At 47.2% G+C, this 17677-nt stretch overlaps 1 protein-coding gene across 1 annotated transcript in view; it reads left to right on the top strand.

The window, feature by feature from the left end:
* The window catches only part of PRMT8 (protein arginine methyltransferase 8), a 101984-nt gene that overhangs the window by 65218 nt on the left and 19089 nt on the right, over nt 1-17677 (top strand). The window contains exons 5-6 of the mRNA XM_082738122.1: nt 12264-12406; nt 13036-13123. Coding sequence (XP_082594248.1) covers nt 12264-12406; nt 13036-13123 — 231 coding nt within the window. The remainder of the gene's footprint in view (nt 1-12263; nt 12407-13035; nt 13124-17677) is intronic.

Raw genomic sequence — 17677 nt, 5'->3', positions numbered from 1 at the left:
ATGCAAGGAAGAAGTGGTTCCTCTGGAGTATGGATTAGAATGGGTTGTAAGCACAGACACATTCGGAGGCTATTTCAGTGCCCAGGGGATGTACTGTGGCATGGCTGGTGGCAAGGGTGGTGACAGGGAGGTGAAGAAAGGTGACCATTTCAGGCTAGAAGCAAGGGGCCAGCTGATGGGATACATATGGGAATGATAAAGAAGACAGGAGCAAGGGCTATTTTGTTGCCTTGAGTGATGGGGGGGATGGAAGAAGACTGAAAGTAGAGCATTCCTGGGGATGATAGGAGGGAGAGAGGAATCAGAAGTTCTCTTCAAACGTGTCAGGTTGAGATGGACATCCAGCAGACATGTTGAGTAAGACAGGATACGTGAGTTCCAGGGAGAGCCAGAACATGGCATATACAGTTGGGAGTCTTCAGTATATGGATTTTATTTGAAGGTACAGCACGATGTCACTTAGGGACAAAGTAGAGCTGGAAGAAAGAAATGGGCCAAAATAGGGCACAGGGGCATTTTAATATCTGGAGGCCAAGCAGAGGAGAAGAGACAAACAAGAGGCAGAGAAGATACCCCAGTGAGGCTGGTGGACCTTCAGGAGTGAAATGTACCATGAAGCCAAGGGAAGGAGGAAGGGACAAGTGTAGGGAATGCTAAGAGATCAAGTAAGGTAAGAACAGAGAAGTGACCATTGAGTTTGGCCATATGGAAGATACTGGTGTTCTAAACAAGAGAGGACTCAATGTGGGAGTGGGGGAGACTGAAGTCCAGCTAGAGTAGGTTAAGGACAGACTTTGAAGGGAGGGCTGTAAGTAAGTCTTCTTGCTGTGCTGGGGAAAAAAAAAGTGGAACTATAACTACAGGGGGATGTGGGGCCAAGGCAGTGAATTGTTTTTTAAGGATAGAGATGGGAACATGTGTGCTGGATTCAATTATCCAGGGGAATACAAGGGGGATACAGGAGAAAGGTACAGGATCGAGGCCCTTGAGTCCAGAGCATAGATTCAGGGGTTGGCCTTTTCCTTGGAGTAGGGTACTAGAGGGAAAGTGGGGGTGTGGGTCCAGATAGAGGTGGGCTGGCAGCGGAAAGCCCCTGGTTTATTGCCTCCATTTCCTTTTTGAAGAGTAAGACAATCATTGGCAGAGAAGAGGGGGATGAGAAGAGACATGAGAAGGAATGGAATGGTCTTTTAGGAGGCAGAAAGGCAAATAGAGTAGTAGGACGTGTGGGAGCTGCTGGGGAGAGGTCAGTGCCCACTGGAGATGAGTCAACACAGTTAGGCAGTAAGTTCGGTCCATGTGTGAATTTCCGCTTACCATGGTCACCAGCTGGGGTGTGAGGAGAGCTGCCTGGACGGGACCTTTGATGGGAGAGCACGGAAGTTGTTTGCAATAATGAGTCACGGAGTCTAAGCTGGGTAAGGCAGGAAATGAAGAAGGGAAAGCAGCAATGGTGAGTGAATGACCGCACCAAAGGTTAGGGATACTGGGTGGGCCATAAGAGGGGTCCAGAGGCTTCTTTCCAGCCTGAGTAAGGAAAGCGTTGCTCAGACACCTCCAACCTCTGGCTTTGGTGTCCAGCCTCTCTTGGTTCACTAAGGGAAGCGAGCTGTTTCGTACATTCCCAGAAAAGTACCTGATGTGGGCAGAAGGAAAACAGAGGTGAGCGCTCTACTTGCTTACTAAAAATGGAAAAAGAAAACTGGCCAGTTCTTTCTCTGCAAGGGTGAACCAGCCTGCCATCCACATATTTTCATCTGATATCCCTTTCTCCCGCTCTGTGCTACAGCACCGGAGGTTTTCCCCATTTTACAAGTGTGAACGTTGAGGTTAGGAGAGCTAGGGTAGAACCTTCAGTCTCGGCTTGCGCTCTTGTCCTCTCTCCTGAAGGGTGTTTACATTGAGGTGGAAACCCCAGCAGTGGCTGCCAACCCTGAAAATGAAAATCAAAACCTCTTAGGAGAGGAGGGTGAGTGCAAAAAGATGTCTGATCAGATGTCCTCTCAGTCCCATCCCTGGGCCGTAAGGGGCCTTCGAAGAATGTTTAGACCATTCCCTGCCTCTGTACAGGTTCACTTGCACAGGGATGCCTGCCCTCAGAGGGAGGCTCTACCCAGCCTCTCTTACTTGTCATCTGTCTCTTGCTGCCAGCTCTCAGGACCTAGAACCGTAGCCTCCCTGGCTTGCAGAGGGTGGCTGCTGGCAGCCATTGGTAGCAGTGTGTGGGGTGGGCCTGAGTGGGAGAGGGGAGAACATTGGCTGAGGAGTGCCTGACTACAGGAGAAGGGCGGCTGGGCTCTGAAGGCTTGCCGGGAAAGAGAAAGCCCACAGCTCCTCATCATGCCCTCCGGTTGCCCCTTGAGGGTCCCCCCTTCTTCCCCGTCCTCTGCTTCAGCTTCCTGTAAGTTGTTTTATTCCCTTTCCTTTCCTTTTTCCCTTCCTTCTTTCAACCCCCAGAACACTCCACTTTCTAGAAAAGGTGCAAGTTCCTCTTTCCTCCTGAATGCTTTGAGAGCAAGTTGTTGACATGATGCTTCATCAGCCCTGAAGACATGAATGTGTGTGTCCTACAGACAGGGACAATTTTTTGCATAGCCACAATACAACCATCAAAACCAGGGGACTAGCGTTCTTCCATGATCCTTATCGAGCGCTCAGATCCTATTCCTGTTGGCCACTGGTCGAAATAACACCCTTTGCAGCAAAAATATTCTGTTTCAAACCATGGGCTGCATTTAGTTGTCACATCTCTGGTTGCCTTCAGGCTGGAGCAGCCAGACCTTGCTCGACTGTTGTCACCTTGATGCTTGAGGATTGCAGACCAGAGTTCTGCAGGATGTCCCTCTGTCTGGGGACATGGGATGCTTCTGCACTAATGGGTGCAGCTGAGATGCTGTGTCCTTCTCCCTACACACTCTCGGAGACATGCAGTCTGGATTTGTCCTGTCACTGACAGCATTGACTTTGATCCCTGCTTCAGGGGATGTCTGCCAGGCTTCTCCACAGTCAAGTCGCTCCTTCTCCTTTTATAATGACTAGGCTTTTCTGGGGGAGGCAGCTGGAAACCATGTAAATATTTCATTCCTTATCATTAATTTCTTATTTTACTCAATAGGTTATGTCTATTTTTATCAATATTCATTTTGAAACCCAAATTGTTCCTAATTTGGTCACCGGACCCCCTTCAAGCTGGCTTCTGCATCCTTTTGACATTCCTTCTTCATTTTTGGTGTGAGCCTTCTTATTTTCTGGCACAGATGTTCCAGGCTCATCTTGTACTTTAAATGGTTTTGTTTTAGAATCTGTATTTTTCCCAAGGAGCCTTGAAGTCCCTTTAGTGGACAATGGCATTTAGAAACTAGGACCTGGGGCTAAGTGTGCTCATTGATTTTAGGGTGTTGATATCCCCAGGCTGCTTCAGTGGAAAGAAGTAGAGTGTGTAGTGTGTGTGTGTGTACATGGGCATTTGCATAACGTGTGTTTCTGAATCTATTTATACATACTGTCAAGTGTGAGTTCACACGATACCCCGGCTCTAACCCGTACCACAAGGTGCTCTGACATCCTCCCTCCCTGTGTTGGACGTTCTGTTCTCTGACAGTGAAAAACCTGGCTCCCGCTATCCTACTATGTTTCCTTATTGAATCAATCCCCCTGTATGAGCACCATCTCCCACTGTCACCCCCTCCTGCTCTGTGTAGATATGTCTGTCCCCTGGTGCTGGGCTCTGTCATCTGCATGGGCCCTCTCCTCTCCCTGCTCGACTCCAGTCCCCCGAGCCAAGCCCCTTCTTGTGTAGAGACCCCCTTACCTCCCTGGACTTCCCCCTCGCCCCCAGGCCACTCCTTCATAGGGATGCCCTGCTTACCTCCCTGGGGCTCTGACGTGCTGTGCAGGGCCACCCTCACGCCCCCCACCCCAAGGAACCATCATGGCAGCCACACATCCCTCTTTTTGCTTAGTCTCACCTTATGGCTTTAGGAGGGAATCATTCCATGCTCTGTATTTTGGTGGCTCACCCTTGATCCCGTGCTACTGAGCAAAGGCCCAAGAGGACAAGCCATTGTCCCCCAGCAAACAGCCTGCCCCCATGCCTCGTACCTATTCCTACCCTTCCCAGCCAGTGTACTGAGGAAGAGGGAACTCCAGGGCCAGGGGCCTTTACAAGGCAACGTTTTTCCCACATCTTCCTTCCTGGGTACAGAGCAACAGGCAGCTTGAGCTGGGGAGGCCGCCCAGGGCCCCGTGTGTGGCACCTGTTCGCTCAGCCTTGGCGTGTGTACTGGAAAGAGGACAGCTTGACTCTATGAATGCTTCCATGGAAATGCTTTTGAAATGTTGCAACAGCCAATTGTGTGGGGCTCAGGAGTGTAGGTGTAAAGACATAAATAACAACACAGGACATAAAATACCTGCTACCCAGAATCAGTCGGGCCCTCTCCGCCTCCACCTCCACGCAGCTCCTGGGGTGGGTGGGGTTTATTCATGTGGAGACACGCACCTCCACGAAGCCACCTGCCGTGGTCACGCAGCTTCACGTGCCTTCTGCCACACGCATGGCCCACTCACATGCTCGGAGGCTCCTCTCTAACTTAAGAAGCATTATTTCCTCCATTTCCCTGCCACCGAGGCTGATGGGCTGCCGAGATGCCTCAAAAGGTAGATCTGTTTGTGGAAGTTGACATAGGTCTCAGGGCTTGAGAAATACATTTCTCAGAAAACTAAAGGGAGAAAGAGTATCCCTTCTCTTCTCTCTCTTTTCCTACCTGTGCATGTCCTAAAGCAGGAGTATCATGGACAGAGAGGCCTGAGCATGATGTAACCCAGCAGAATGGCAATGGACACCAGCTCTGTCACATCCCAGGAAGGGTTGTTTGTCCCTTCCCCTCACTGGCCGCCCAGAGAGGAGCTCTGACTCCACGCAGCCTGGGTTCCTGGGGAATGCGAGATAATGTTCTTGGAGTGCCCAGTGCTGGGCTTCCTGCAGAGTCGGCACCCAAAAAGCATGACGTGTGGGTCCTTTCAGGCACTTTGCTCTTTCTTGGCCCAACACTCCAAGACTTGCCTAGATGCTGCTTGCCTTCTCTGCTGTGGCAGGTTTCCTCCCATGCCCTGGGGGCTGGGAGGTCACACAGTGACTGGGGTCACACAGTCCTTGAGATGCCCCTGACAGGGAACTTGCCACCAGCCACCTGCGAGCCATGGTTGGGAGAAGCATTTGCTTCTCGGGGGCATCCTCCCTCCCGCAATCTTGCCCGTGCTCCCTTGTTCTCCTCTGGGGCCACACGGCCGGGGCTTCTAACTTTTGTCTTGAATTCAAATGGAGAGTCGCCCTTTTTATTCATCACAGACTTTATGCTGGTAGATTTGGACCTTCCTTACAACTGCTAGGGACTCCCAAGGGCCTGGCTCTCCAGGGTCACCATTCTGTGCTTGCTGTTCCTGCACATCGGGTGGGTGCCCTGGGGTAAGCACAGAAGCAACTGCAGGCTGGTCTTCCTTCAGGTCTTGATCAGTGCCTGTGGCGGTGGATCAGTGGTGAACCATACAGTAACACGGCATATCCATGAGGATGCCACGGACGCAAGGAAGTGCCCACACGGGGCACGGCAGGCATGGGGAGGGGGCCAGTGAAGAGCATGGACTCTGGACCCAGGCTTCCTGGTTCACACTCAGCCCGTGATCTTGGATCCCTTATTTTTTGTGTCTCAGTTTTCCTATCTGTGAAATGGGAACCGTAGCGGAGTATACCTCCTAGGGGCGTCGTGACAATTCCACGTTACTGTGCAAAACCGTGGTGTGCCGAAACAGGCTCTTACAGGCTCCTGGGGGTGAACTGTGAAACTTTCAGTCTATTTGTGATGTGGATGGAGTTACTCCGCTGGCTTGAAATTGGCCACCATGGAAATATTGACACCCGAGAGAGCAGCAAATGCTACAAATCAGGGCTCCTTCCCAGGGAGCCTCCGTTGTTCAGTATCGACTATCACACTGCTGTGTGAAACACGACGGTATCCTGTGGGCAGTAAGCAGCCAATAAATATTAGCTAGCGTTACTCTTATTTCATTTATTAACTTGACTAATAACCCTGTCCAAAGAAGAAAGGAGAATAATCAGATATAATTGTTTTTAATGAACCTGTATTAGTGACTCCTGGCAATTGCTACTTCCGTTCTAAACTGCTCATAAAGCAGCCTAAGCTGGAGGCTGGTTTTCACCCACTCGGTCCTTCAGGCATTGCTGTGCCCCACTCCACACTCTGTGCCAGGTTCTGGGGGTCCGTCGCAGAGCTGACAGACAGGCTCTCTGCTCTGGTGCAGCTCACCGTCTCACGGAGAGGACCCATATGGACACCAGAGAACAGACATCACAGTAGAATTACAGATCATGATGGGTCTTAGAACAAAACACGATGGGGATCGTTAGAAGAGCAGGTTGCCTGCTTCCGAAGCAGGGGTCATAATGGCATACCGGGGCCGGTTTACATGGCTCACAGTGCCTTGCTCTTTTCTTCCCACCATTCACAGGTGACGTCTGGGGTGGGGGGGAGCAGGAATCAGCCACAGTGAAGTTACTTATACTGCAGACATCAGCAAACACATTTTCCCCGCTCCTGGAGCCGGCTGTTAGACCCTGACCACAGGACCAGAAGTGAGGAAGCTTCCAGAGGGAGGGCACTGAGGCACAGACCCAGTGGACCTTGAGGCCAGCTGCTGGGTGACAAGCAGAGGGATGGCCCATGCCAGCTCCCTGAGATGGGACACACTTTGTGCCTGTCCCGTGTGAACTCTGGATGGTGAGAGACAGTGACACCTGGGATGATTTTCTGAGTTCTGGAGTCTAGGGGAGTTTTTGCTGCCTTCTACATTGGCATTGATTCAACCACCCTGTTCCGTAGCGCTGCCTTCCTCATCCCGGCCCCACATGGACAAGCCATACAGTCTTCTGCCTGTGGCCAATGTGTGAGGTTCCAAGGGTACTAATTGGTGGGTGATAGCCTAGGTAAGGGTGCATCCTGATGTGGTTTTGGTTGCCTGATTGTTAGTCCAGCTGCGCAGGGTCTCTGGGCAGGGAAGGTCTCTGGCCAAAGCCAGCAGGACTTCAGAGCTCTAGCTAAGCAGACAAGGTCCTCAGTTCTCAAGGGAGCCAGAGCAGGCTAGGATGTGAAGCCAGTCAGATGATGTACCAGGGAGAAGGCAGGAGCTCAAGCCCTATGTTCCCAGGTGAAAGGGGAGCTGGGGACGAAAGAGGGTACCATATTGAAGTTTCTACTATATTGAGGCTAAAAGCAACTGTGGCTAATCTCTGCCAGTCCAGTTATGGGGTCTGTTGGCTGTAGGGTTTATTGCACGTCGCACCAGATATTGGGAATAACATTATTGTTGTCATCTTTGTCTCACCACTACTGGCTCAAGAATGGGCTGGGTCTGACCTTTAAGAGAGGTTTATCCATGTACTTGGACCCTGGGATGCCAAGGAAGAGCTGGTACCAGGGAGATGAATGGGCTCCTCCTCCACCGGCCTGATGGGCTCATGAGGGCCCTACCACTCCTCACTCTACTAACCAGTCTGACAGCCGGCAGGAGAAGGACGAGCCAGTCCTTGACCTTCTGTGATTTCTTTCCCCCCATCATTCCCAAGCAGTTGCTTGGTGTCCACAACAATCCCACGAGGTAGATAAGTCAGATATTATATCCACTGGCAGATGACGGAGGGGAGCCCCAGGGAGGCTGGAGACTTGTACCACGTTATGCAACAGACCTTGCTTTTTGGCTCTACTTTTTGCTTTCTCTAAACTCCAGCTTTCTCATTAGGCAGATGGAGTAATAAAACCAACACACGGGTTCCTGTGAGGGTTATGGAGATAATGTAAGTGAAATCACTCTGCAAAGCTGCTATTCAAATGCTAGTAATTTTTTTTACTATACTAATTAGGACTGGTTTGAGGATCTTTTGTCTTTGAACCCAAATACCCTTTTTTTCAAAATGCTTATTCATCCATTCATTCATTCAGCCATGATTTCTGAATGTTTGTGAGGAGGCAAGTGCTCGGCTAGGTCCTGGAAATAGGAGGCTAGAATCGGCAACTTAAGAGGAGGAAATCATAGCCTGGAGGCGAGTCAGGCCCTTGGAAGGTGTGTGGCAACTGGCGTGGGTGTCCCCAAAATAGGCATGTGAGCAACATGGCAAGGCAGCTGGGGGGTGACTAGTGCCTGTGCTGTGGTGGGGATGGCATCAGAGAGACCCCACAGCCTCAAGATGTGCCCCCGCCTCACGCTCATACTCTCATGCCCACTCCTCTGTGCTACAGGATCTGCTCTGGGGGACAAAGTTTAAATGGGGGAGACCACTCTCTTTGGACCTGTGGGGTCAGTTGACTCTGATGGACATGCTGGAAGCCCAGATGACATCAGACTGGCCTGATTGTTTTGTTTTGCATTTTTTTTTTTTTAAGTCAAACAAATAACCATGAGTTAGTTTGGCTGGCTCTCTGTAGTAAACACTCAAGATAAAAAGAAAACAAATCCAAAAAAAAAAAAAATCTGGATGTCTAATTGGTGAACTTGCCATTACAGAAGAATCTCTCAATTTAGAGTTTAGAGTGCATTGCTCCCTGTTGTACACTTGGTTATGATTAATCATTCCAAAATTTATGAGCCATGGTCCTGGTGTTGGAACAAACTTCCCATCATCTCTATGGAATAAGAACCTAGCTTCAAAAAGGGACCTCAGGGCAACTTTGAACTAACACCGGGTTGGTGATGTGGGGTCCAGATTGAGAGTGGGGCTCCGCAGCCCTTAGCTGCTCAGAACCTGAGTATCAATGGCTAAGATCCCCCTTGAAAATATTGACGTGGAGAAGGTTCAGTTGCCCACAAAGTTCTTGGAGCCAACCCACTGCATTGCACTGACCAGTAGCCCCCCATTTAGTTGCCATACAGCCCACCACAGGAGGTAGCATTTTGCAGACTGGGACATTGAATCTGGGAGTTTAAATGGTTGCTGGTGTGACTGCAGAAAACAGAAAGACCATCCCTGATGATTCAATTATATTTGGGTCCATAAAAACAACATAGCCTCTTAAAAAAAAAAAAATTAGCCTCAAGGAACTGATGCAAATTGGAGTCAAACTGGACATTGCAGGCCCTGTTTCTTTATCCGTGTCAGCTACTTCTCCCAGTAAACTTTGCAGAATGCCTTTTGCATGCTTAATATGTGTCTGAAGAAGCAAAGCATTTTGGCACAATCCAACCTCTTAGGGATGTTTGGGTTCAATCCCCTTCCTTTTTTTCCCCCACAATAAGGAAATGGAGGTCCCAAAGGGGAGGAAATGCTTGATGAAGGTTTATTGTCACCTGGAATAAGAACAGAAGTTGTCTGGCTCTCGGACACTGGCAGAAGGTTGTGAAAACAGAGCATTGTAGAGAAGCACCCAAGCAAGGGGATGAAGGGACTGAGGGGAGACCTGCCTTTTTCCTTTCACAAAGGGCTCATCTACTCACCAAGCCAAGCCGGGGCTACACCTGCTCTCAGAAATGTTTGGATGCAGAAGGGTGACATTAAACGAAGTGAAGCACAGACTAATTTTTAAAAATAGGGTTAATTGACTCCTTCTGCCTTTCTAAGACCCACCGTGTCTCTCCCTCTTTCTCTCCCTCATTTATCTATCTACCTGCCTGCCATCTACCACATCCAGAGTGATCCAGATAGAGCAGTGAGTGGAGAGAGCCCTACTGCAGAGGACAGGGACAACATGCACTTACGCTGGGGACACTCCAGGAATATTCTGTACATACCCATCTGTCAGACTAGACTATAAGTCCTTGCCCATCTCTACTTCTTGCAGTCCTACTGGAGTCCTGTCCATGGAACGATCCCCGGTGAACCATGTACTAGGCATCCAGAGTGGAGGTTGTGGGGCCCCACAGGCAGGAGAACACACCTACCTGAGCCACATGGAAATCATGATCTAACGTAGGAGATGGAGAAGACCTATAGCCCCATACACAGAAGCAGATATTAGGGAAGAGCCTTCAAAGAATGTGCAAAGAGAAAAGAAAAGGAGTCCACCTTGAGGGCATCACAATAAGTGAAAGAAGTCAGAGAAAGAAGAATAAATACTGACTGCATGATTTCATTAAGAAGTAGAATCTACAAAACCAAACCAAACCCAGACTCATAGACACAGAGAACAGACTGCTGGTTGCCAGAGGAGGGGTAGGGGGTGGTGGGGAAAGGGTGAAGGCATTTAAGAGGTACAAACTTCCAATTATAAAATAACTAAGTCATGGGGATGGAATGTGCCACATGAGAAATAAAGTCAATAATTTGTACCAAGTTTGTATGGTGACGGATGGTAACGAGGTTTTTCGTGGTGATCAGTTTGCAATTTACATACGCAATGTCAAATTACCGTGTTGTGCACATGAAATTAATATAATATGATATGTCAGTTATTCTTCAACAACAAAGATTTGCAAAAGTAAGACGAACCAGGCTTTGCACTCAAATAACGAGGCAGGTGGGGCAGGCGTGTATCTGTCAGCTCTTTCTCAGGATGAGAAATAAGTTAGGCATTCTCTTTGCATTTTCAAAGATCTCTTACTTTGTCCCCTTGTGAATCCTCTCGAGTCATCCTGGGCCCTGCCCGCTTTCTTCCGGCTCTTGGGTTGTGGAGTACCCCCAGAGGAGCAGAGTTTTGACACCTACTCCTCCCAGCCCTTCTGAAATTTTGGAGAAGGCTAGGCCTTCCTGATCTTACCACTCAACAAGTAGTTGCCACACAAGTCTGGGCCTCACTCTAGAGTGATCAGAACCAAAGTGCGTCTGCAAAGTGTCTGACTGCTTATGGAGCAGGACTTACCTGATTAAGACTTGATTAAACGCCGGTACTGGAGAGCAAAATCATCATTAGAGACAGCTAATGGGCACTTCCTCACCTGCATTATCCAATGTGAGGACATGAAACAAAACCCTTTTGTTTTGTTTTGTTTGCCCTTTATCATCCAGGAGCCTCTAATCCAAATTCATTTTCGTGAAGCTCAGATTCAGGACAGATGTGTTCTCTTTGTGTATACATGTTTTTGTTTTTTGTTTTTTTTTTTTCACTCCTGAGTACAAGCTATTGTTCAATTTTCCCAGCAAAGCTCAGGCACGGTGTGATTTTTCAGAAGATGGTGCAGAAAGAGAATTCAGAGCATGACTATGTGTATCCTTTCAGCAGAAATGTTCGGATGAATTCAGCCAACCAATACATCACCTGTCGATTTCATAACATCATCTAAGATAGTATTTGCTATGATCTTCAGAGCAATAAATGCAAAAAAGAGCCTCCAAAATTATGTGTATGACTGTGTCAGATGATCAGAAACCCAGCTAAGATGCTTCTCCTGCCCTGGAGGGATCGGAAGGTCTAGGAAGTGACTCATGAGCAGAGGTCAGTAAGAGCAGGAGAGTGGTCCTGGCCTTATGCCTTTCACCTCTCCATCACTGGTCAGGAAGGGAAGAAAGGTCAGGTGTTGTCTACCTTCCCTCGAGCCCTGGCTCTGAATCTGGCACTTAACATTTGCTATTTCATCATATCAGTTCAACTACCCACTAAGTAGATACTACTTTACTTGGTTGTTTTCTGGGGAATCAGAGTTCAGTTAGGTCAAGTAACCTGTGCAGTCATATAGTTAATAATGAGAAAATCAGGACTTAAACCCCTGACTACAGAGCCCATGCTCTTGTCAAGACCCCAAGTTGCCTTTCTCCCAAACCTACTGGGAGGTGAGCCCTGGACATGATCATCCTTACCCTTTGGATCTGAACCATCATAGTGGCCCAAAATGGGATGGAGACTGTGATCATGGTGTTAAAGTCATAGCATATTAGACTTGGTCTCTACTTCTGCATCCACCGTTGAACCCCTCTAAGCCTCACTTCTAAAGGAGAATAATAATAATGTGCTTACTTCATGGAGTCACTAGGAAGATGACATGATAAGGATCACAGGCTCGGCACAGGGCCAGGACATAGTCAATGCCCCATACATTTCAGGGAGAAAACATGCAAGTAGTTTTCAGTTCTCTGTGTATAAGTAGCTTGGTTAAGGATGAGGTATGTTGCATTCTAAAAGCAGGATCAGAGCAAGGCTAGGAAACAAACAAACAAACAAAAAAACGGGGCTAAGACCTGTAGGTCTGGCCCTGATGTGGGGTGCTCGTGGTTCCAGGCTAGGGTCCCTGCAAAGTGTGGCCGTGGGGTTCCTATTTTCCAGTCATCACCATATTTAAGGGTAAAGTGGAAGAGGTGGAGCTGCCTGTGGAGAAGGTAGACATCATCATCAGCGAGTGGATGGGCTACTGTCTGTTCTATGAGTCAATGCTCAACACGGTCATCTTTGCCAGGGACAAGTGGCTGGTAAGTGTCCTGCATGCTGTGCCCTTGTTGGTCTGCTGGCTGTCCTGCTGCTCTGCTCCTGGCCAACAGTCTAGGAAGAACACGAGGACTCCAGAGAGGGCTTGGGCTGGAAGGTCACTCCCTCCAGACCCCTTTCCTTAAACCAGATCTGCTTCAGAGGACAGAATGATGGCACCCAGGTCCAGCATGTCTGCCACATTTTTCTGTAGGTCTAACCTGGGCCTCTTTGGTTATAATCAACACCCATTTTCTGTTGTCAAGACAAAAATCTATTCTGGTCAACAGGTACTTAGGACTTGTTTCTCTGCCAGAGAGCTGAGCAGGCTTCTGTCTCTGGCTTATCCAAGCTAAAGGGTCATTATCACCTTTCACTGTTCCCCATTGAACTTACCTTTGCCCCAGTTCATTTGTCCTATGGTCTCTACCTAGGTCCTTCACATTCTCCCCTCTCCCAAATAAAAATTGAACATTGCCATCCTAGCCCTAACCCTGGCCAGGGTGACAGTCTGCTGAATGAGAAATGCTGGCAAAGGGGGTGCCTGTCTGGTGACTCTATGTGCAGTTCAAAATGTGATGTCTTTGTCAGGTGAATAGATTACGAGATCCATTTCCCCACAATTCATCAACAGAAACCCGGAGGGCTTATGTTTCCAGACCGGGCAGCTTTGTACGTGGTAGCAATTGAAGACAGACAGTACAAGGACTTCAAAATCCACTGTAAGTTGCCTTTTAAGTTTTTGTATGGCTTTTTGTTTTCTTTTTCACATTTGGGGTGGGAGGTACTACTACAGTGGCCCTGAGATGAGCATCCTGTCTCATGAATACAGCTGCTATGCCTATGGAGGAATTTACCTGTGACTTATTCTGGATTCTTCTCTCCAAGTGTTTTCCCCTGGTCCCAAGGGTGGGAGGGCTACAGAGAGAAAATAAGCATCGCAGTTGATTTAAGAGACATATCCTGAGGTGAGAGAATGAATGCAATGTGAATGAAAAATGAGTTGAAGCAGCAGAAGCTGATTTTTGTAGGGATCATCAGGCCAGGGGGCTGGGAGCCTGTGAGGTTTGGTTATCCCAAAAGTCTACCACAGGTGTCAGAAATGGTGGGTCATTAGGCAGCTCTGCCATTCTAAATCCTGCTTGCATGCTACTTGAATTTATTGGAATGATAGTCACTCTCCTTTACATTAAGTAAAAAATATATTCTTCTTTGTGGTGCTTTTGGGGAAATGGGGTGGGGAGGGATGGAGACTCTGCACATGTGCACATGGGTTGCCAGGGACTCACATCCAAACCTATATTCATACTGCTTTATCAGCTGAGAATTTGTTCTTTTAGGGGGAAAAAAGCCAAACAAACAAAACCCTTTCCAATGTTTTGTCTGGTCTGAAAAGGATGCTTTGTTCTTTTAAATTTAGAGGGTAGCATTTCTCAGTGACACAGGCTAGGTCCTCAAGCTTATTCCAAATGTGTTTTCATCACTTAGAAACAGCCATGTCTCCTCAGCCAGAAGAAAACATGACAAAGGAGCAAAGAACACACAGGCAAGCACAGGCATAGTCCAGCCCAAAGCAGGAACTCCACACAGTGCAATGGAGTTAGCAGACTTGGGGTTCCTGTCCCTGCAGTGACCAAACCCTCCTTGGCAAGACCACTGCAGGGGGCCTCACAGACTGAACACCTGGTCAGCGCCTTCTGCCCCGAGAGGCTGAGACTTGATAGTTCGACAAATCGTTGCTCCATTGAGTCACCCAATTGCCATCTAATTCTTGTTAGCACCATTCATGACTCCCCAGTCAGACTGCACCATGGAATGTGTACACTGGTGTGTGTGTTCACACTCTTCTGGAAATAGAACATGAGAGCACAAAATTCAGAGTCAGGTTCAGGAGAAGACAGAAGTGGGACAGTTACGCAAAGCTCTGTGCCCTTTGGCTTCAGCCAGTCTGTTGTCATTTCTGACATTTGATGAGCAGTGGAAGGGAGAGCAGCCTATGTTAGATGATCACGTTTCAAAGTCTGCCAGTCCTGGGTTCAAATCCTACCTGGATGACTTGGAAGAAATTTCCTAACTCCTTTGGCCTCACTGGTAATATCACCAATCCTATACACTAGCCATGAGGACCAAGTGAGATAATGTGTATGAAAGGATGTGAGAGCTCTTGGAGGTACATGGCATCAGACTGGACCGAGGCATTGAACACATCACTAAGCCCCTTTCTGCTTGTAGCTCTGAGTGGTAAGTGAGCCTGACTGCCAAGCTTGTTGGCCTCCAGTGGTTCAGAATCTAGGACAGATGTGCTCTCACGATAGATCGCAGAAACAACTCAATGGTGAGCATTGATCAAATGTATGTATAAATAGGACATATTTTGCCCTGAAGCTTCATTATAATGCTGTTTTTAGAGTTCTGGATGTGCAACTATACAAAATCGTGTTTTGAAGAGAACCTTCAGGTTCATTCTTCATTCTTATGCACAAATATTTATTGAGCCCTGACCCTGGGCACTGCTCTTTAAGGGCCTTCCTCATTTCCTAAAAGCCAATGTGCCTAGCCCTTCTTCTTTCTCTGGATTATGTCTAGGCCTCTGTGGCAGATGCACCTTGTAGCAAGGTAGCTGGAGCTGGAGAGGGCTGCATGGACCCTGACAGGTGCAAGAGGGTGGTTGATGCTCCTCACGTGCTGGTCCAGGACTGGAGAACGTGTGATTTAATCTTACGCTGCCCACTGCAATTTTGATAGGTTCTGGGAAAGAAAGAAAAAATTAAATCAGCTTTAAAAAATTTAAATCCTCTTTTCTTGTGAAGTGTTTCCTCTGGAGTTTTCTATCCAAAACCACATACCCACCCCACAAAACCCCAGACCTAAAAAATAAAAATCAAACATACATTTAAAATTTATTTGAAAAACTGTGAAGCTTTCCATTAAAAAATTTTTTAATGATCTGTTTTTGTTTTTAGTAAAGGAAGCAAGCCTGTTTAGAAATCTGTTTCAAATAAACAGAGATTTTGGTTACTCTGAGTTTTAAACCAAAGTAAAGCATAAAGGATGCTGGTTGCTAAGGGAACAATTGTAAGCAAATTTCAGTTGATTCAAGAACTGGCTAAAAAAGAAAAATCTTAAACTGGGGCAGGAGAATGAGACAAGCCCAGACCCTTTCCTAAAGTAAATTGTTATAAAACAGCTTCCTCCCTGCCCCCTCCTCCTTTCCATGACCTCCCCCTTCCCTCTCCTCCCCTTCCCCCCTTTTTTCCCTCCCCTCCCCCTTCTTCTCGCCTTTTCTTTCTCAACCACATGCAACATGGAAACACAAAAATGAGTGAAACACAGAAGTTGCCCTCATTTTGCTAACCGACTTCTAGAGAACACAGAAAAAGAGAGGCAAATGACTGGCATGTACTAGGCTCACAAAACACATTTTGTTGAGTGAATGAATGAAGAAACAAATGAAGGTGTTAAAAATAAGCAGTTGAGGAATGTTCAAGGCACAGTGTTTAAACACAAGAGAGAGAAGCAATCTTTTTTTAAAATTTCTACTATGGAGGAGATTTATAGGATCTTAAAACTGGAAAAAAAAGTGGTAGGTGTTCTATCCAATACATGAACCTGACCTAATACACGAATCTCCAACCTGCTGAAAGTCAGGGGTATGGACATCAGTGAGAAGATGAAAAGGAAGGCCTCCTGTGGTGTCAGTGGTGGCGCAGCCCAGGGTGGGGAGTGCAAAGGCAGGACCGCTTGGGGGGCTCCGTTGTTCTCCATATGGTTCTTTCCTACCTTTATCCCTAACACCCAGAGTTCTAGTCTCTGGCTCTCTCCTATTTTAATTTACTTTTTAAAAAAGATTGTATTTATTTATGTGATAGAGAGAGAGTGAGTGAGAGAGAGAGAGAGAGCACAAGCTGGGGGTGGGAGGGAGATGCAAAGAGAGAGAGAGAGGAAACAGACTGTCCACTGAACAAGGAGCCTGATGCATGACTCGATTCCAGGATCCTGGGATCATGATCTGAGCCAAAGGCAGATGCTTAACCAACTGAGCCATCCTGGTGCCTCTCTCCCCTATTTTATACAAGGAGTTGCCTGTGCCTGAGAGACTAAAATGTATGAAACTATTATAAACACCTTCCCTTTTATCCAGAGGAGAAACTGTAAGAAGTGCCTCGCAGAACTTGCTCTATTTCCTGTTAACCCATCCAGAGGCAGTGCCCTTTACCTAGTGGAGAAACTGAAACTGTGGGGCCAGGGTGGGGGAGGAGGATGCAGCTCCAGCTCTCTCCAGTGAAACGTCAAGTTGGTTCCCCAGTACTTCATATTTCTTTTTCTGTAACTGCTTTTGAGATTTTTCTCTTCATTTTGATATTCATCATATTGATGCTGACATGTCTACGCTGTATTTTTCTTTGTATTTATCCCGCTTGGGGTCTTGGATCTCTAAGTTGATGATTTCATTGATTCAGGAAAATTTTCAGCCATTATCTCTCAGAATACTTTTTTCCTGCTTGATTCTCTTTCTCTTCTCCTTCAGGGACTCCAATTACACATATGTTAGATACTTATTGATATTGTCCCATGGATCTTGGGTACTGTATTTTTTCTCTTTCTGTGTATAAGTTTGGATAATCTTTTTTTGACCTATTTTGAAGTTATTCACTACTTCCTCTGATATATGCATTCTTTTAATAAGCACATTGAAAGGATTCTTCACCCTGATATTGTGATTTTCTTTTCTTTTCTTTTTTTAAAGGCTTTATTTATTCATTTGACAGAGAGAAACACAGCAAAAGAGGGAACACAAGCAGTGGGAGTGGGAGAGGAAGAGGGAGAAGCAGGCTCCCCACTGAGCTGGGAGCCCGATGCGGGGCTTGATCCTGGGACTCTGGGATCACAACCTGAGCTGAAGGCAGATGCTGAGGCACCCAGACACCCCTGATACTGTGATTTTCATCAAGCATTTCCATTGGCTTATTTTATAATTTCCATCTCACCAGTGAAATTCTCCATCTGTTCATGCATGTTTTTCCATTGGTTTCTTTACCTTCTTTATTATAGGTACTTTAAAGTCTCTATTGGATAATTCCAACACCTGGGCTATCTCTAAGTCTGCTTCTATTGATTATATTTTCTTCTGATCATGGCTCATGTTTTTTTAGCTTTTTCATCCATCTTGTAATTTTTTTCTTAATGCTGGGCAATGTCAGTAAAAGAATAGTAGAGACAGATGCACAATAGTTATACCCAGAAAAGAGTATGTGTTTTCTCTGCCAGGCTGTTAG

The sequence above is a fragment of the Mustela nivalis genome (assembly GCF_964662115.1).
Source record: "Mustela nivalis genome assembly, chromosome: 7".
In the NCBI taxonomy this organism is placed as follows: Eukaryota; Metazoa; Chordata; class Mammalia; order Carnivora; family Mustelidae; genus Mustela; species Mustela nivalis.
Note: the sequence above shows the minus strand (reverse complement) of the source record. Positions and strands in the feature narration are given on the sequence as shown.